The 21,311-nt window shown below is 41.1% G+C and overlaps 1 protein-coding gene across 5 annotated transcripts in view; it reads left to right on the top strand.

The window, feature by feature from the left end:
• The window catches only part of EBF2 (early B cell factor 2), a 202,295-nt gene that overhangs the window by 131,235 nt on the left and 49,749 nt on the right, over nucleotides 1–21,311 (top strand). For all 5 annotated transcript variants that reach the window (XM_025394007.1, XM_025394005.1, XM_025394006.1 and 2 more), the window contains one exon: nucleotides 6,339–6,420. In XM_025394007.1, the coding sequence (XP_025249792.1) occupies nucleotides 6,339–6,420 (82 nt within the window). The remainder of the gene's footprint in view (nucleotides 1–6,338; nucleotides 6,421–21,311) is intronic.

Genomic DNA, 21,311 nt, shown 5'->3' with positions numbered 1-21,311 from the left:
CCTGCCTTAGGAATGTCTGTGGAGATTAAAGATTCTATACCTCTTCTGTTCATGTGTTTATTTTTACAGTTTTGGGGTTGTTTAACTAAATGGATTCGATAGAACATCAGCTTACAAAAATGAGTTTAAACTTCATTTAGTTTAAGCTTAAAGAAGCCAGTAAGTCAAAACTATTAAGTCATCTTTCCTTTCCATGAATCTTCTTGGGCTTTTGTGCCAGCCACCGGCCATCTTGCCAAGCAGATCTCAAATACTAAGCCAACTGTTCTCAGATGCGTCATCACCAAGTTACTGTAGGGTGTAACAAGAGCCCACTGGGAGCTTGACCTCCTGGAGTCTTTTCATTCTTGTGGACTTTAGTCAGAGTCTTCACAAGATCTTTAAAGCTTCAGGGCCCTTTGTAGCCTGGGCTGACACCTCAACAACCAATAGATGTATCCAACGTACTTATCTCCAAGCCAAGGCTGGGTCCCACTGCTAACCTTCACCTTCCCTAGGGCTGCCTGGGTGTAGACTCTGCTGGGGGATCTTGAGGGAGGAAAGGATGTTCTCTGTTGTTGGAAGGATCAAAGAAGATATTACAGTGAAGATCTAGATTACAACTAGAACATCATTGTTGAGATTTTCTCTAGTCTCAGATGGAAAGCAATCACTTGCGAGTTTTCCTACCATACAAAGCTGAGTGAGCTGCCATGAGGGCTGTTCTTAGAGTGAGAAAATGAACTCATGGGTGTGGACACCCAGTAGGCTTCTCAGTCTGGTGTGAGAGCTTGGATTGCCTAATCCCCCAAAGGATGTAAACTTGTGGAGAGGATCCTAGAAGAAGAGAGGCAACTGCCCATTCCTTTCAAATGTGATTCTATGACCCAGCTATCCCTATATTGCATAGTTCTCAGAAATGGTATGAGAGTGTTTTAAGGGAAATGGGCTGTCTCCTTTTCAGAAACATGCACAAACAGTGAAACTCAATTGTATTTTAACTTATTGGGTTGAAAACAAGGAGGTTTAACAGCTAATCCAGACAGAAAGTGTCTTCTGCAAAATAAATGAACACACGTGGTTAAGTCCCTATGTGGTTTGTGAGGCCATATCAACTGTATGTTTGACTCAGTCTTTAGTGACCTAGCCTGCTTATGTGACCATCATGGCAGAGAAAGAGAACTAGATACAGCATCTCCTCTCTTGGTCTTTGGAGAGTCTGGGGTGTTCTCATCTCTGTGGTGTATAAAATGTGGCCATATCATAGCAGAAGTTGTTTCCAGGGTAGGCAGAATTAGATTCTTTTTTAAGGGAGTAATGAACTAAGTTTTCAAAGTGAAAGGCATTTTGCATATTATTTTGTATACAGTGAAACTCTGTATAATGGTAGCTGTTGACTACTAAGTTCACATTCCTTCGATGTGAATTACCTTTTTTTTTTTTTTTTCCTGATAGGGTCTCACTTTGTCACCAGGCTGGAGTGCAGTGGCATGATCTTGGCTCACTGCACCCTCCACCTCCTGGGTTCAAGCGATTCTCCTGCCTCAGCTTCCTGAGTAGCTGGGACTACACGTGCTCGCCACCACGCCCAGCTGATTTTTGTATTTTTAGTAGAGACAGGGCTTCACCACGTTGGTCAGGATGGTCTGGATCTCTTGACCTTGTGATACCCCCACCTCAGCCTCCCAAAGTGCTGGAATTACAGGAGTGAGCCACCGCGCCTGGCCTTATAGACTTTTTTTATATTAAAAATTTTAAGGAGGGACTAGATCTTGTATTCCAATTTGGAGGTAAATTGAATGACTTCTTCCATAAATCCCAGAGAAATATTGTGCTGGGTTTTGTGATAGACCATTGGTGAGAATTCCAAGTCTGTCAAGAATATTAAGTAGTTACCTTTCCTGTGATTTCGAGCCTCCTGTCCCCACCACGGAACCTTAACTCTGCACAGTATTTGTGCATCTACTTTGAGATGGGTGGGATGACGGAAGACGTGTGGAAGCCACCTACACATTTTTACTGTATTCCTGAATAGTACAGGATATTCCAGTATTTTAGAGATTGGAGAGGAGGGTATTCAGTAATAGATTCAGGGGTCTTCAGACTCATTTCAGAATCTGGGGAAACATATTTGAATAGTTTGGTTGGGGGATCCTTGGGGCCAAGGACTTTGTTTGCCACTGTGCCTGAACTTTCTGGCATACAGAGCACAACACATATTGATCAAATGAGTAAGTAAATAAATGCAGCAGAAATTTTCAACATTAAGCATTTAGTTCCATGTTTCCATATGTCTATCTTTGACCTACCGATTTCGACTTGGGACACTGCAGTCTCTTCAAGAAGCCAGGATATTTCACTTTTTTTTTTTCTCCTGATTTATTCTTCCTGTTACGTGTGTGTGTGTGTGTGTGTGTGTGTGTGTGTGTGTGTGTGCCATTTTTAGACCATTTTGAAGTATTTGTTTTTAACAGGTTTATTGAGATATAACTTACATATTACAAAGGGCACCCATTCAAAGTGTGTAACGCGATGGTTTCTAGTGCATTCACCGAGCTGTGCAGCCATCTTCACAGTGTCATTGGTGCAGGAAACATGCAACACCACATGGAGCTTGTTGCCACAAAGATCCAGGCTTCAGTCCTTGTGTTCACCACTTACAAGCTTGTGATCTTTGGCAGGTTTCTTAAATTCTTGAGGCCTTCATTTTGCCTAGCCGTAGGATGATCCGTCACTCATGGGGTTGTTGTGAGAATGAAATACGGTATTGTGTATTGGGCAGAGAGTGGCTACTCAGCAGACTGTGTTTCCCTCCACTCTGCGACCCCTGTATCCTTCAGCTGCTGGACCGTGCAGGATGGCTAGAGGGGACGTAGGTGGCTCTGATCTGTGATATTCCTGAAGCACCCTCCCTGCCTCAGAAGCAGAGAGAAAGAGTCCTAAAGGGACAGTGCAACTCACCCAACAATCTGCCCATCAGCCTCAGGGCACCGCCCACTCTGGACAAGGCGTCACCCTGGATGTCTATTTGCAACCTGTCAGCTGTCCCCACTTACTTATTTTTCACAGTTTTATCTCGGTGGGTTTAATCTACCTCTCAGAAACCCTCACTCCCACCTCTGCCACACCCACTCAGATTTCAATAAGTCGTGGTCTCTTGTTTTCAGTGGTTTCTTTCCCTACTCTAACCCTTTTTGGAAGGTTCTCAACTCTGTACATTTTTCTTTGCAGTCATAAAATATTATGGTTAGAAAGAACCCTAGAGATCCCGTTCAACTCCTTTGTTAAGAGAGAACGAATGTGAGGTAACTTGGTCCCGGGATCAGTTCGTAGCCACAGGTCAAGGCTAACCCTTGGGGTATTTCCAACGATCTGTGGAGTAAAGGAATGCTCTGGTCCATTCTCCTGCCCCACTGACCTAGGGACCAGATTGCTATCTGAAGGTTTGAGATGATGCGTTGACTCCTCTTTCGATCCTCTTCGTCCCTAACACAAGGATAAACCTGTGGTTGTTAGTGTTTGCTCTTAAGGAATGGATCAGAAGCTTTGTCGTGTGCAGCATGCTCCGTAGTTATGATATTTACGTCGTCAACATTGTTTGGAGAAAGTGGAAATAGACTTCATCCTGATGAGAATTTGCACATTTGGTCTGAATCTCATAATTTATTTGGGTTTCCCGTTTCTTAGTGGAGAGCACTGACATTTTCCAGGCAGCTCTGGCTTCGGAGGGATCTAGACCCAGGGGATTTGGAGAGAATTTGTTCCCTGTAAGTTACCCCGTGGCTAAATGGATGGTATGATTAGTGAACGTTTTGTATCAAGACGCTGAGCATGGTGGATGGAGAGAGTGGAGGGCAGAGAACCAGAAGACACCAGTTAAAGGAAGAGAAAAAAAAAATGGAGATGTCAGTAAGCCCCAGAATTTCTTTTAATTAATATCTAGAGCCATATATTTAAAAATCCAGGCCCTAATTTCTGGTGCAAGCCATTTAGAAGTAGCAATACCTTCTTTTAGGAGATATTATATAATGCAAGAGAACTTTCTGCCTCTTTCTGTCTTCTCTCACTCACCTCCCTCGTCCTCCTTCCACTTAACCTCCCCTTCTCCTTCGTGAACCCAGTGCTAAGTCCTTAGAGTGCATGGGGCCGTGTAGGTTACAAACTCAACCCCCTAGACAAGCAAAAAGTCAAACTAGGTGTTTTCCATCCAAATCACTGTTAAGGGTCCTAATTTAAAATGAATAAAGCCTTTCAGCAGGCTCCACGGTTCCCTAAATCAATTTGATTTTATGTAAACATTTATCTCTTTTGCACTTTTCCACCTACCACACCATTCATATAATAATGCCTTCATGAACATTAATGTTTTCACCAGATACATTTTGGAGCGGGGAGTGGGGGTAGTCTAACACACACAGAACGCATTACAAGGAGCCCAGTTGTGGCAAAACTTTCCAGAAATCAAGGGCTAAATGAGAAAAAGCACTCCATTTGGGTTTAGTAGGGGAAAAATGTAAATTGTAAATTGCCTCCGGGAGTGGTTGAGGGCCAGTGTGGGGTGCAGTGGGGGCTATTGTTCAGAAACACACACGAGTGGGAAAAGGCAATATTTGCGTGCATTGTGAGTGTCCGTGCCTGGCTCTGAACGAGTGTACAAATGGAGGGGATCTTTACCCTTCAATAAATAAAATGTTTGAATTCTGATCAATCTTTACTGAGATAAAAGCAGCTCTCCTTTCTAACACACTCTGGTGACCCGGGCAGAGATGCCACTGCCTTTCAGAAAGCAGCGGCAGGTTGTGAATTTGAGCACTGTGGTCGGACAGCCATGCACAACATTTTCTCTGCCTTATCCTTCCACAGATCTCTTCCATAAAGACCCCAACACCTCCGGGGCACAGGAAGCAAAGCCCAACCTCCCACCCACCCTATAAAAGATTGAAAGAGAGAAGTGAAAAGCAGATGTTATAAAATCAGGAAAAAAATATTTAGCTGTTGCTTCCAAATTCACACTCAACCTTATTCATGGGAGCATGTGGCCAAATATTTCTAGCAAACAGAGTAAAAGAGCCTCAAATACAGAAAATACTCTGAAGAGCCAATTCCCCTTCTCCCCTCCTTTGTCGTTTACTGTTTATCTCCTCATCAGTTTTTTAAAGTGATAAATACATTTAATTGGAGAGCTATCTAATTCTTTTGTGTGATTGTTAAACAAAAAATAAAAATCAGAACGTTGCAATGAGAACACTTCACCAACCATTGCTTTAGAATAGAATTTTTGGAAGCAGTGTTGATTTCTACTTATTTTTGTTTGTAAATCCTGAGGAAAATGTATATCTTTTCCTTTAAAGTTCTAATTCAAGGCATGGATGTGAGAGTTCTGAAGGGACTTTGGGACTGCGGTAAAATTTCGTTGTCATAGTAACAGAAAGGGAAATAGGCCTAGCTCACCTGGGACTTTAACACTGCAAAAGCTGGATTTTTTTATTTTTTTATTTTTTTTAAGGAAAAGGACTCTGCAAGTGAAATAAATGAAAAACTTACTGTATTTTGAAACAAATTTTCAAACATTAACTAGGTGAATTGCTGGAAAGGCCACTTCTGCCACTTTTCTTGGTTAACGTAGTTGCCGGATGAAAGATGCCCAATTTTCAAATTGTACAGATAGGCCATTTAAGAGAGAATATTGGCTTCAAGAAATATGTCTGACAAATGCTAACCTCAGACCATGATTCTGTGCTTTCGTGTTTCTCTGAATAATCTATACATGATCTGAGAGGGACATTCACACTTCTTACTAATCATAAAAACTCTGGCATATACCTGCACCGATGGACTTTCTCTTTGGAGGATAACATACCATTTTCTGATTTTGTAAACATTGGTTGAATATATCAGGCCATCTTCACGTATGAGCATGAAGGTGTCTGGGGCCAGTGGAGAGCCACACAGACGAGACTCTCACCCTGGGATTCTGGGGTCAGGTCCTGCCATTTTTAACTCTGGAGCAAGACTTTCTGTACAGCAGGGGTCACTGCTGCATTTGAAGCCTTTTAAAAATTTTTTTCCAAAATGAGTGCTCTAGAAACTCCGGGGGCCAGTGTACAAACCAAAGCCCACTTTGTGAGCCGCTTAACAATCCCCCACAGTGATGGGGAAGCGGGTGCTGGGCTTCAGATTGAAAACATCCAAATTTGCAAATTGCAGAAGGTCAGCAATGTTCCTTCACAGGCAGGGCAGGTTGAAATTCCCCAGATCTGAAATATAATCGCTTTCAAATCAAATCTAATGGAATGCAGCTATATTCTCCCTTAAAAAATGTTTACTGAAAAATGTAACACATTGCTTTCTCTTCACAGATTCTTTTTAAAATTTTTCCTCAAGTGCAATCAGAATTGTTTGAAAACAGCAGGAAACCCAAGGGACATGAGACGGTTTCAGGTAAGGGGCCCTGCAGATCTTTCCTGTTAAATAAGTCATCCTGTTTTCTCTCTCCTTCTCACTCTTTTTATTTTCTTTTTCTTTAAAAATTATTATTCACTGCTACTGCTAACAATACAAAAGATAATGGTAAACGATGACCCTCAGCCACTAGCGCCGAGAGTGTCTTCATCTTGTAGTGTTTAAGCTTTCTGCCCCCATTGCCAAAGCCCTAAGGGGAGAGGCACCAACCGGTGCTGGAGACTTGATTTTCAGCCCTCGGGCTGCCCACTGCACACACAGCTGCCCACAGCAGGAACCGTGTTCTTGATATTCAGCCACCTTGGGATTTTTCAAAGCAGCTTCTCTGTATTTTCTGCAAGCAACAGCCCCTGTCTTCCCTTTTCCACCGATTAACTATTCAGTGGTCTCTCTCTGAGCTTTCTGGAAGGCAGCAGCCCAAGCAGCGTGGTCACTTTAAGATCGCAGCGTGACAACAAGACCCACGGGACGGTGACCCAGCTGCCTAGCAGTTAAATCTGCCACCGGTTTCATCACCCTTGCCACTGATGTACTGAAGAGACGAGCTAATAAAAACAGAGCGAGGCAAAGTGTATCAGGCTGGAGACGAAAGCAAGAGCAGCTCCTCTCGGCCCCCTTCCTTGAGCCTTGAAGGACCCGTATTTAATTCACCAAATGGCTTTCCTGCCACTCACACCCCGTGCTAGATATGTGGCACCTCCTCCTCCATAGAAAAATTAAAAACAGGTTAAACGATAGTATGCAAGCTTGAGACTTCAAAAAAGAAATCCTCGCAGCAATGAGAGAGATGGGGAACCTTAGCCTCATGCTTCGGGTGAGGCACGTGAGTTTCCGGAAGGTTGAATAACTTGCCCCTAATCACAGTAAGTAGGTGGGAAAGCCCGGAGCCAGGAGCTGGCGGGGGTTTATTTGATCAAACTCTTTCCAGCACACTATGGGCGTGTGACACGTTGCAGCTGCTAGGTTTATGCTTTGCTGTTGTCTTCCTGAAATTCTGAATTTTATATATATATATAATATACAAAATATATACATATTATATATGTATATATTATATATACTCAAAATATATGTATATATTTTATATATAAATATATAATATAATATATAATTATATAATATATATTATATATATTTATATATAATATATACATATATTATATATATTTATATATAATATATACATATATAATATATATATTTATATATAATATATACATATATAATATATATTTATATATAATATATACATATATAATATATATACACACACCANATATATAATATATATTTATATATAATATATACATATATAATATATATATTTATATATAATATATACATATATAATATACATATTTTGAGACAGGGTCTCACTCTGTCACCCAGGCTGGAGAGCAGTGGTGTGGTCTTGGCTCACTGCAAACTCCGCCTCCTGGGCTCAAGGGATTCTCATGCCTCATGCTCCTGAGTAGCTAGGACTACAGGTGTGCACCATCATGCCCTGCTAATTTTTGTACTTTTTGGTAGAGACGGGGTTTTGCCATGTTGCCCAGGTTGGTCTTGAACTCCTGACCTCTCAAAGTGCTGGGGTTACAGGTGTGAGCTACCGCATCCGACCCTGAATAAATTTTGAACAAGGAATGTGACATTCATTTTTTATTGAACCCTACAAATGATGTAGCTGGTCCTGCTGGAGAGTTTCTGTGGTTAGGCCACAATCAGACAGATGTTTAGGAGCAGAGCCATTCAAGAGTTAACAGGGAAGATGGCCAAACACAAGGCTACTGAGAGTTACTTTGAAAAACAATCTAGTAGTATTATTTTTTAACCCCATCATGGCTATCAGTCTTGCTGTGACAGGAACATTTTTCATTACAACACTTAACACTATTAACAGTCTCCCTTTAAAAAGTTGGAGACTTCTTCTCTCTTGGATAGGCTCTTTCCCTGCCCTTTTTTTTTTTTTTTTTTTGAGATGGAGTCTCACTCTGTCACCCAGGCTGGAGTGCAGTGGTGTGATCTCGGCTCACTGCAACCTCCGCCTGCTGGGTTCAAGCAATTCTCCTGCCTCGCCCTCCTGAGTAGCTGGGACTACAGGCACATGACACCTTGCCCAGCTAATTTTTGTATTTTTAGTAGAGACAAGGTTTTGCCGCATTGGTCAGGCTGGTCTCAAACTCCAGACCTCAAGTGATCCACCCACCTCGGCCTTCTAAAGTGCTGGGATTACATGCATGAGTCATCGCTCCTGGCCCTACTTTCTTGTATGAAGACAAACAGAAATAAAATCAGCCTTCTTGGGGGATCAAACAGGAACCTCGTACATGGTGGAAGTTCACTGTGCTCAGTATTCCAAATAAAAATGTAAATAATTGCAGTCCAAAGAAGAGTGAAATTCAAAAGAATTCCAAAGTGCCTCCCTGACCAAAGCTTAGCTTCATTTCTGGAAGATACAGAGGCAGAGAAAAGAGAGTTGGCAGTTTGGATATTTGTTCCATCCTATTTTCTACCAGCATTTTCAAAGAGTTTTAAATTGTAGAATATGAGGATACTCATATAAATATGAAGAGGCTTCTATTGTAGGAGAATGTCTGCTCATTTTCTTTCTCCCAAAGTTTAGAAATATATTCAGAAAACAAGTGCATGCTAATATTTCCTCTGCTTCTTTAGTTGTTTATTTAAGTGGGGTTTTCATGGTGCCTGAGTTTTTCACTGGCATAGAATAAATATTGTTGATCTCCAAATGATATAGAATTGTCATCCTATGTGAAAGTGTTTGACTTTTGCGAAAACAAGGGCAAAAAGAATTGTTTAGACTTTATGGATTCTGTGATTCTCTTATTTCTAGGGTAGAGCTAAAGTCAACTGGTAATTTGTTTGCATTTTTTATTGAGATAAAATTAATATAACATACAATTCGCCATTTTAACCATTTAAAAGTGTAGAGTCCAGTGGTTTTTAGTACATTCACAGTGTTGTGCAACCAGCACCGCTGTCTAATTCCAGAATATTTCTATCACCCCAAGAAGAAAACTCACGTCTCCCAGTTCGTGTTTCTCCCCATTTGCTGACAACCACCAATCCACTTTCTGCCTCTATGGGTTTGTCTATTCTGGAAATTTAATATAAATAGAATCATACAATATGTGGCTTTTTGTGTCTGTTTTTTTTTTCTCTTAGCATAGTGTTTTCAAAGTTCATCTATGTGATAGCATGTATCAATATTTCATTCCTTTTCACAGCTGAATATTCCATTGTATGGATATATCACATTTTAAAATTCATTAGTCAGTTAGTGGACATTTGGATTGTCTCTACTTTTTGGCTATTACAGACAATGACGCTGTTAATATTTGTGTACAGTTTTGCTGTGTGAACATATGTTTTTAATTCTCTTGGGTATACAACTAAGAACGGAATTTCTGGGTCACATGGTAACAGTTTCTGTAAGTTTTCAAGGAACCGCCAAACTGTTTTCTATAGTGGTTGCACCATTTTACACTTCCACTAGTAATGTGTGAAGGTATCAATTCCTCGCCAACACTTGTGATTTTCTGTTTTAAAAAAATTCTAGTCATCCTATGAGTGTGAAGAGGTATCTCATTGTGGTTTTGATTTGCATTTCCTTAATGGTTAGTGATTTTGAGCACCTTTTCATGTGCTTATTACTCATTTGTATGTATTCTTTGGAGAAATATCTAAATCTTTTGCCCATTTTTTAGTTGCATTATTTGTCATTTTATTGTTGAGCTGTCAGAGTTCTTTATATATTCAGGATTACTGGCTCCTTCTCAGACATGTATTTGAAAATATTTTCTCCTGTCCTATGAGTTGTCATTCACTTTCTTGATAGTAGTGTACTTTGGTGCACAAAAGAATTGGCAATTTTTATACTGTACTTAGATTCTACTAAGAATATAACCTTCAGTGAAAGCTCTCTCATATAGAGAAGGTTATTGTTAAGAAAGGATTAGCAATATGCTATCATAGTCAAGTAAGAAACTTAGTTCAGGTTCCAAATATGAAACAAAACCAGAGAGAGTGCATACTCATGGTGGTGGAACAGTCATCTGAATGGATGATGACTTTCAGAAATTCCTAGAATATGTATCTCACTCAGAAGGACAAAGATGGTCATTTAAAGCCATATACACATTCCTTCAATTCTCTACTTTTATGATATGGTCAAACATAAATTTAATATGAAGGATTCTTTCTTGAGGATTTGATCTGAATGGAATAGAAATATGAAACATTTCTAATCACATCCTGAACTCAATAAAACTCCCTTCTCCTTCCCTTATCCCCCAAACACTGGTGGAACCTGGATTCTTTTTACAAAAATCATCCAATCAGCCCAAAATTGTTACATCAAGATTATTTTCAAGCTTGAACCAATCCTCTCTTTAATTCCATTCAAGTCCTAAGTATTATAGGACATAAAAAATACTTAGTGAAACACAAAGAGTTTTGACCCTTTTAACCCTTTTTTACCTTTTTATGGGGGGGGGGAGGGCCAGACCCCTTTAAGAATCTGGTAAAAGCTATAGTCTGTATCTCATCAAAATATTACATTTAAAGTTTTAATTAAAATTTCAGGGGTCTCCAGACCACTTGAAACATCTCAAGCTTCCATGGACCTCTAATCTAAAGAAATGGCATTCATTTAAAATCCAATAGGCATCCTTCATTTAAGGTAACCTTTAACAGTGGGGATCTGTCTACTTAGGACTTCTCCTGGTGATCTCTCATCCACTCTCTTGACTTCAAATGCCCTCTGTTCCTGGATGATTTCTGTATCCATATTCTCAGACTTCACCAGAGCTGCAGGCATATAACGCTAGCTGCCTCCTGGGCATCTTCCCTGGATGACTAGCGAGCACGTGTTCAAAACAGAACTCAGTGCTTGTTCCCTGATTCATTCCCTCCTCTTTCATTGTCAAAGTGCCGCTTCCTCCTCCTAAGTATCTACTAAATCCACCTCTTTCCTGAAAAGCTGCCATAGCCCGTCTTTATTCCTCCCCTGTCTAACCCGTCCTCAGCATGAATGCCAGAGTTACCTCTTAAAATATGTCATGATGCTGGGGAAAGTGGCTCATGCTTGTAATCCCAGCTCTTAGGAAGGGAGAGGCAGGAAGATAGCTTGAGCCCAGGAGTTTGAGACCTGCTTGGGGAATGTAGTGAGACCCTGTTCTTCACAAAACAAAACAAAACAAAACAAAACAGACAAAATGTCATGAGGATGCCCCATTTACCCTGATGTGATTACTATACATTGTATGCCTGGATCAGAATATCTCATGAACCCCATAAATATATACACCTGCTAAGTATCCATAAAAATTAAATATATACACCTACTAAAATGCGTCATGGATATCGACTGTCCATGGACACAAAACTTGGATTTAAAAAGGCATGGCTGAGAAGGCTGCTCAGCCTCTGCCTACCTGGAACACCTGCCATGCCTGTCCCAGAAGTTCTCATCTGCCCACTGCTCACCACATACCCATCTCTGATTTCTGTTCCATCTGGGAAGCTTTCCATATGTTCACCCTTCTGCCTGGGAACCCTTCACCCCTCTCCAACTTGTGACTCCTTTTCATGCTTTAAGGCTACAGCTGAATGTCACCGCCTTAGTGGTGCATTTTCTGACTCTTCCAAGTGGAGTTGTTGGTTCCTGGGTCCATGCCGACGCACCCTTCCCTACAGGCCCCTACCCTGCCAGTTATCACATCATCTTGCAGTTCTTGTTTGTCTCTCCAATAGACTGTGTGCTGCTTGAGGGCAATCGGTATGTTTTATTTATTTTTGTAGGTATTGCCAATGTCTAGCACAATGGCAGGCATTCTGTAGGGCTCAATAGATTACTATTAAATACATTTTCAAGAGAGCAAAAAAGAAAAGGAAAAAAGAGAAAAGAAACTTAAGATTTCCAGGGCTCTCCAAGTATCTAAATCCATGGGCCATGCATGCGGAAAATCACTTCTGCCCTCCTTGAAATGGAACAATTAGGTGAAACACCCAGATTAACAGCTCAATGAAGGAAAGGAAAAGAAATGTATGTCTAGTTTAAGCTGACAGGCCTGTTACGACATAATGAATCCCATTCTTTATTTCTTTCTGCTTGTGTGGGCGGAGAGCAGGCAGTTTTAAAATCCAAAAGAAAATCAAGCTAGGAAGAGAAAGTCAGGCACACGGTCATTTCCCACGTCCAAATCCTAAAAATCACTAGGAGTTGACAATAATTTAGAGCTTTTTGTTGCTAATTCACTGTCATAGATGGGCTGGCTGGGTCTGTTCCAAGTCATAGTGAAAACATAGAGGTACTCATTCATTTATTCATGGACGCAGCCAATATTACTGATGAAATTCTGTGCGCCAGGCACTCTCCTAGGTGCTGGAGATACAGCAGAGAACAAATCATAAAATTCCTGCCCTCGAAGGGCTTGCGTCCTAGTGGAAGGATATAAAAAATAAATGAGTGGTTTGCATAGCTCAAGTCTGCTTCTCTGTGATGTTCAGGTGACTTTCCTGGAAGCAGCGGGCTTCTGCACAGTGCCAGCTGTGTTCTTGGTGCTTCTTGGAACTCAGCGGCTTGGTCAAGTGTAGATGTTTGTGGAGCTAAATGATACCCACCATTATCGTAACAGCAGGTGCTGAGGCTCTTCTGAACAGTTTTCTGAGCCTTCCACCGCATCACCTATTATAGGACACAAATGTCATCAGATCTACTTGAGATTGGGAGGCTTAGAGGCCTGAATGCCCAGTTTCTACCCTCTGCTTCAGAAGGACTTCATTTTAAAAAGACATGATCACTGGGTTGTTCTCCATCCTATGGGCAGCACCAGCTTGTACATTAGGTCATTGTGGACTTAGTAGCATTCTGGAATTGATAACCTTGACACATATCCAACCTTAAAATCATTAATTTTTTTTTTTTTTTTGAGAGCAGATGTCACTTTTTTGCTCCAGCTGGAGTGCAGTGGTGCACTCTTGGCTCACTGCAACCTCTGCCTCTCCAGCTCAAGCCATCTCCCCACCTCAGCCCCTTAAGTAGCTAGGACTACAGGTGTGTGCCATCAGGCCTGGCTAATTTTTCTATTTTTTTATGGAGACAGGGTTTTGCCACATTGCCCAGGCTGGTCTTGAACTCCTGCGATCAAGTTATTCACCCATCTTGGCCTCTCAAAATGCTGAGATTACAAATGTGAGCCACCACACCCAACCTAAATTGTTTTAGTGATACATACTGTTTGTAATCTTTATGGGGTACATGTGATATTTTGTTACATGCATTGAATGTGTAATAATCAAGTCAGGGTAGTTAGGGTGTCCATAGTCATTATCCATCATCATGAGAATTGATCATTTCTCTGTGTTGGGAATATTGCAAGTTCTCTCTTTTAGCTAGTTTGATATGTACAATACATTGTTGTTAACTGTAGTTACCCCACTCTATCAAATATTAGAACTTACATCTTCTAACTGTTTGTACCCATTAACCAACCTCTCTTCATCCTGCCAAATCATTTTTAATGAACTTCACTCTAACTGAGAGCTTACTTGTAATTAAGATAAAGGTGCTTGCTTCCATTTGCTGAACTTCCCTGAGAGACCCTTGGGTGTCTCAAATTTACCCCCTAAATTACTCCCTTTTTAGATTAGGTCCACCAGAATAATCATTTTTAATTTACAGAGTCATGCTAGGGAGAGGACTGAGATATATGTGCAGGTCGTGCCATCCTTGGCCTCAAGAGATATGTCAGTAGATATGGAAGGACAGACATATTTATTTTTCTTTCTTTTTTTACAGACAGGGTCTCACTCTGTCACTGAGGCTGGAGTGCGGTGGTGCAATATTGGCTCACTGCAGCCTTGGTCTTTTGGGCACAAGTGCTCCTCCTGCTTCAATCTCCCAAGTAGCTGGGACTACGGGTGCATGCAACCATACCCAGCGAATTTTTGTGTTTTTTGTTGAGACAGGGTTTTGCTATGTTGCCCAGGCTGGCCTCGAACCCCTGGGCTCAAGTGATTCACCCACCTTGGCTTCCCAAATTGTTGGGATTACAGGTGTGAGCCACCACACCTGACCAGACAGACACATTTCTAATGAAAGAAAAATCATTCCAGGAGTCAGGCTGGGGAAGGCTTCAGTGCTGAGTTGGTTCTGGGTTGCACACAAGCCCAGGATGGGCCTGCTGGAAGGGCATCTTGATGGGGATTTGAAGGGTTCGAGGGAAGGGGTTGGAGCTCTGTGAAAACACACCTGGCACATCTTCTGGGCCTGTGAGAAAGCAAGAAGAAGCGCACGGTGGGGGAGAGAAGGGAACCAAGGGCAGAAAGATCTGCCGGATGGGAATGGAGAAAGGAAGTGAGGTCCCGTTGGGATTGACTGGCATCCACAGGGTGGTTGGATCATGTGAGAGGCCTCATGCCTGTTGCTGCAACATGCTGGATGCGACGAGTGCAGAAGAACGATGGGGGAAATGAATGGCTCTGACAAAGACACCTCGTACACACAGCTGGGCACAAGCCATTAGTCGGGTTTACTAAACGACGCGAGAGCAAAGGGCACGGCTACTCATGTCTTGGAAAAGAGCCAAGCCCCATCCAGCAACCCCTTATGATTTTTAAACCCCCAGCTCTTATATAAAACTTTTTAATGGCACCACCATCTATTTTCCTTAAATAAAAAATGTTGAATGTTTCTCTCACACCCGTTGGAGAGGGAAACGAGAGTTTAAATTAACTCCAAATGGTAAAAATTTAATACAGCTCCAGCTGCCTGCAGGTTTCTTCAGTTCACATCTTTCAGTGTGAGAGCTGCTCCAGCTGCTCTGTGATCTCATCTACCATTTGAAATCTGCAGTGCTACTGAGCAGCAGTTTTAAAGCACATAATGGAAATCACTTGACTTATGGCCTCTCTGATCAGCAGGTGAGTCTATTATCTGATGATAAAACAAACCAGATAGTCCGAGTTAAGAAATCATAATTATCTATTTGGAGTCAGAAAAAAAAACAAAAAACAAAAAACAAAAAAACCTTGGAGGGTCGGAGGATCTTTCTCTCAGTCCAATGCTGTAAGCTTGGGGAAGGCTCTCTGGAGTGACTTCAAGCTTTTATCTGATGTTAGAACCTTCTGCCGCCTCCACCCCTAAATTTTGATGTCTTGAATGGGAACAAGAATCAGGGTGACAGAAATCTTGACTGACTCACCCAGGAAATGAGTTTTGAGTTCTTTGTAAAAGGGCAAGGTGAGAAATGAAAAGCAGTAGTTACCTGGGGAACTTTTGGGAGAGGATATGTCAGACTTCAGTGAGCTGGAAACACAGTCTAAATGCTCAAATATTTTAAGGGACTCTAATTTGGACACAACCTGCCCCTGAACCCATTCCAGGGCTATCGAATGCAGAACTTCCTGGAAAGCAAAGTGTTCTTAGTCCTGCAATAAGAGTGCATAGTTCCTCAGCTGCTTCCAGGGCCTGTGTGCTCCTGATTTTTGATAGGCCACAGGTGATTCAGGCTGTCCCTGGGGCTAGAGCTTCCTAGGCAAGAATGCCCAAGCCAAACAAAGAACTGCATCAACTATGTTATGGCTCCCCTGTGGCTCTCAAAACTTTCGCTAGTAAAATATTGCCCTTGACCATAACCATCCCACTTGGCACAAATTTTAGATGGGAAAAGCAATGGGTTAAATGGAATAAAATGAGGTAGGGAGGGAGTAGCAAGTATCTGTGACCTTTAAAATGAAGGGACATTCAGTATTGCAAAGCAGATGAATGATCTTCACACTCCTCACTGATACGAAAAGTTGATTTTTTTTTAATTGCCACTGGAATTCTCAACTGGGTTTTAAAAAGCAAGCTCTAAAAGGTGTTTACTCTAAAGCCAAATTGGCCAAAATACACCAGCAGAGAGCTCTTGGGCATACTACTTCCTTTATGCCAATTAGAATTTTTTTAGGTGCCAGAATAATCATCTTAGTAACCTCAAGTTGTGTAACTCAATTCTTCAAGGCCTGTTCTTAAATCTCACTTTCTTGATGAAAATGGCTGTGATCGCCTTCAATTCATGCTGATTCTTCCCACCATTGGGCCCCTACAGTACACAGTGGCCACACAGCTCAATCCTCCATGACAGATTACCATGCAATAATATTTTCTGATTATGTCTAGTGTTTGCTATGCTTTGTCCACTGCAGGGTGAGCTCCTTGAAGCTGTGACAATATTTTCTACAAGCTTCCATTGCATGTAGCAGAGCACCTAGGGGTCCCAAAAAGTACCCAATGACTGACAGAAACACAGTGCTGGTTGGTTCCTTAAGAAAGTATCTTCTCTAGTTAAAATGAAAAAAAAAAAAATTGAACTGTTATTCAACCCAGCAATCCCATTGCTGGATATATACTCAAGGAAAGGAAATTGTTTTACCCAAAAGACACACACATTTGTATGTTCATTGCTACATTATTCACAACAACAAAGACATGGAATCAACCTAGATGCTCATCAATGGTGGATCAGATAAAGAAAATGTGGTACGTAGACATCATGGAATACTACACAGCCACAAAAAAGAATGAAATCATGTCCTTTGCAGCAACATGGACATAGCTGAAGGCCATGATCCTAAACAAATTAACATAGGAACAGAAAACCAAATACTGTGTGTTCTCATTTGTAAGAGGATGTCCATTGGTTACCAATGGACATAAAGATGGGAGTAATAGACACTAGGGATTACCAGCAGGGAGAGAAAGGGATGGAGAGGACTGAAAAACTGCCTATTAGGGATTATTCTCACTACCTGGATGACGGGATCATTTGTATCTCAAACCACAGTGTCACACAACATATTCATGTGATAAACCTGCACAGGTACTCCCTGAATCTAAAATAAAAGTTGAAATTACACACACATACACACACAAAGTAAAATAGTTAAATTACTTTAAAAACTGAGTACATTGACCAGTGTTTAATTTATATTCTTGTTATCAAGTGTATCAGTTTAAACTTGACAGAATTAAAAATATGTATGTTTTTTAAAAAAGGAAAAGAACACATCTTCTCAGGAGTAATACCATTGATGCCCAGTCCCCTCTCTGCTGGAGTAGTCCAGAACCTCTAACATCTGTCTCTATGGCAGTCAACTCTGTGTTCTCCTGTCTGGGACTTGATCCTTCACTGAACAGAAAATTTAGCCTTTGGGAATATGAAACAACAACCATTGCTGAGAATTCTGGGAATTCCTTTTAAAGAAAATGACAAAATCCATGCTTGTGGGGTAGGTGTTTAAAGGTAATTTTGGAGACTCTGGAGTCCTGTAACAAAGAAGAATCTGGGCCTTAAATCTGGCTTGAAAATATGTGTGCCAAGAATAAAGTGGTAGGGCGGAACAAACTGCAGTAGCCCATTTGTTTGTTGTTAGCCTGGATTGAATTAATGGAGGCTTAGACAAAACTGTGTCACTAGATTCACCTTGTCCATGATGAGAATTTGGGATTGTGTAAAAACCCGATGTGTATTTCTCCTTGCAATATGGACTTGCAGCTTGGTTGCCCGCCATAGCCAGAAGTCTGTCTTGATTTTCTCTGTCCCTTTAATGGTTTCTGTGTCCCCTTCCTCCTTCCACAGGTGGAAAATAAAATCCCACATAACAGTTATGCTTTGGGAAAGCTGAAATAACATATATGGCAACTGAACAGTTATAAGGGAAAAGCACATCATGAATTTAATTCCATTTCCAGATGTAAAATGTCATAAAGAATTTTTTTTCCATTCTTGGCAAAATAACAGGAATTTTCGAGACCATTTTATTTAGCTGAGTGTATGCACATTCATAAGTAGGGTATCAGAGTCTTCAACGTGGAGTGTGCTATAAATGCGATGTGTTATAGCTTTACTGAGATTAAACTACCAAAGGCCCCACATTCAGCTAGGAGGTGCATGACCCTCATTGAAAGGGTGGGGAACTGTGTCTGACTAATGGTAGAACTTGGTGTGTTTTCAAAGCAAGGACTCTGGCCCATATGGGGAGGTTTCTAACCAGTGTAATTATTCTCTAGTGACTGCAGACATTGGAATTGTCGTCTGTTTCAAAGAGCAGATCATTTGGTCATTCCACACATTTTTCATTTTGACTTCTCTTTTTCTTTTAGCCTCTTTGTATGAGACTTAGGGTCTTTGTAGAAACACCTGGGTAGGAGCTGAAATAAGCCTAGCTGGGAGTAGGGCCCAACTGGCCATTCCTCAGACTTATGTAATTCAACTAAATCATAAAGTTAGAGCTTTGAGAAGGATAAGTACTTAAAACACACACACACACACACGCGCACGCGCGTGCGTGCTTGGTGTTGCCAAAAGCCAAGGACATTTTAGAGAAAGGCATAAAAATAACCCAAGGGTGGGAATAAGTCAGTTTGGTAAAAGTCTCCATGGCACATGCTATCATTCTGATAACTAAAGAAATAACTCCTCTATTGGAAAATTAGCTGTTCAGGCAGATTAACGGATGTGTCCACCTGAAGGGTGACTCCCACTGTGGCCTTTTATGAGCAGGAAAGGGCTCCTTTACAACTCAGCTCCTGCTTTGTATAAATTATTGGAGTGAGGGACATGGGAGAACTTTTGGGTAATGAGAAGAAAAATAGAATTTGAGAAAGCCGATCAGTTTTCTTGAGTACTGGTAGAAGACTGCTAACGTATTTGTAGATTCCGTTCTTAAAACTTTCTTGTATTTTTCAAGGGAAGATACAGACTTTTTATTCATGTTTCTATTTCTGTATAACCAACTAACACTGCCATATAATTAAATGATTTAAAATGGAACCTACCACCGTCACTCTCCAATTGGTCTGTTTATTGAGTTGGTGTTACTAAAAATGAGAAATCACATCAAAAAAAAATAGGGAATGGCAGAAAGCGAAAACCACTTTTATTTAGGAAAAAATGCAAGCAATTTCAATTGATCCTGATTTCTCTCTCTTGGAACCTTGGGTTGAAGGTACTTTGTCCTAAATAAATTGGTTGTTGCTTTTGCGTTGAAATGTATCAGTTGAGGAGAGCTATCATTTACCATGACTTAGTTTTCAGATCTGCAGGCTTTGAGCTGTAATACAGATATATCAACTCTAAGAAATAAATGAAAACTGTCACCAGTGTCAGCAGCAGAAACTGGGGGTCCATCCCATGCAAATTATGGACATCTGTATTCCTAATTGGCATTCTTTAGGGCCATGCCAGCAGAATGGCAGTGCCAATAGAGTCTGACAGCCTTAGAAAAGACGCGTTATCAGGTCTAGGTGACAGGAGACGATGAGACATAGAAGTTCCTTTGTATGGAATACTCTCCGTATGTTTGCTAATATAATGCTGTTGATTTTCAGTTTCAGGCATCTCCGAATGGCACCTTTTATCCATACACATTTGCTTCTTTTCAATCAGATCAGTTGATCGTAGGTGAATAAGTGGTATTGATGGTTATATGATCAGAAGACCCTTGGCAGAGATGCATACAAATAGTTAACAAGGTAATGGTAAGAAATGTTGACCTTGATTTGTTTAGCTAAGATGTAAAGATTTTTGAAGGTCAAAGGTGTCCTTGTGTAGTGTTTTGGAGTCTAACTGTGCCTGACCCTCTAACATTAAGCTGCTGTGGCCTGCAGTTTTGAAGAGTGAAGCAAACCAGGGGGAAAACGAGAAGGGGGAGAGAACAGGAAATGGAGTGAGGTGTTTCAGGAAGTTGTCAGGGGTTGACTGATTGATTCCAGATGGGAAGGGTCAGCCTTCGTGACCCAGGAAATACTCACTAGGGGAAAGAAGTTGGCTTGTGGAAGGGGAAGGCCTGGGAGTAAGATGATGTTGGAATGCGCATTCCACTTCCTTTGGTCCTAAAACATTCAGAAATCTTAACTTCTCCAAATAGACGAATATCAGCGTTGTCATTGTTCATCAGTAAACAGTGAAGGAATTTAAATTTGAAGTTTTGACTGTACCAAATATATCTTCACCTGTATAATGTAGTTCATTCTTCTAGAAGTAAAGCAAATGTATGTAAACGTCAGTATTTAAGTGCATGTCTCTATGTATAGAAACAACCACCAAACAAGTCTGGTTTTCTGTTGCGGAGTTTATGAATTAAATCCATCGCATTTTGCAAATTCAGTTGAATTGGCAGGCTCTTCCAGCTACCTCACCATCTAAGATATTTGGAATATTAAAACCTGGAACTTGCCTCATATCTATATGTACAGATGCACACGCACATACATTTGGACATAATTTAAAATCTTGTAATAAATTTTACAGACACTGACATAATTCAGGTTAATTCCCTAGCTGTCATGAGAGGCCAGCGTGAGCCAGCAAGAGATTAAAATTTATTTCTATTGTTAATAGAAAATAATGAAGTGCATCTGAACCATCAGGGTATGTCATTCGGGAAATGTTCACTTTGGAACTAAGTCTCACTCCACCCAAATGGACAATGATGAAATCAGCTGGCTCGTGAAAGCCCCATATTTTGTGGCAGGAACGCGTGGGGAGTATTAATGGATGGTATGACAAGGGGCTTGTGGAGTGAATTAAAGCAACCTCAGAGAGAAGGCTGTTTACCTCCACGCAGTCCTCAGAGAGGGCCCAGGTTCCCCTTAGTGTGCATAGGAAAGCTCATTAAGACTTAATGCCCACGGCTGGGCACGGTGGCTCATGCCTGTAATCCCAGCACTTTGGGAGGCTGAGGCGGGAGGATCACTTGAGGTCAGGAGTTCTAGACCAGCCTGCCCAACATGGCAAAACCCACAAAATACAAAAATTAGCCTAGTGTGGTGGTGGGTGCCTGTAATCTCAGCCACTTGGGAGGCT

This window comes from Theropithecus gelada, chromosome 8 (genome assembly GCF_003255815.1).
Source record: "Theropithecus gelada isolate Dixy chromosome 8, Tgel_1.0, whole genome shotgun sequence".
In the NCBI taxonomy this organism is placed as follows: domain Eukaryota; kingdom Metazoa; phylum Chordata; class Mammalia; order Primates; family Cercopithecidae; genus Theropithecus; species Theropithecus gelada.
This window is presented reverse-complemented; position numbering and strand designations above follow the sequence as displayed.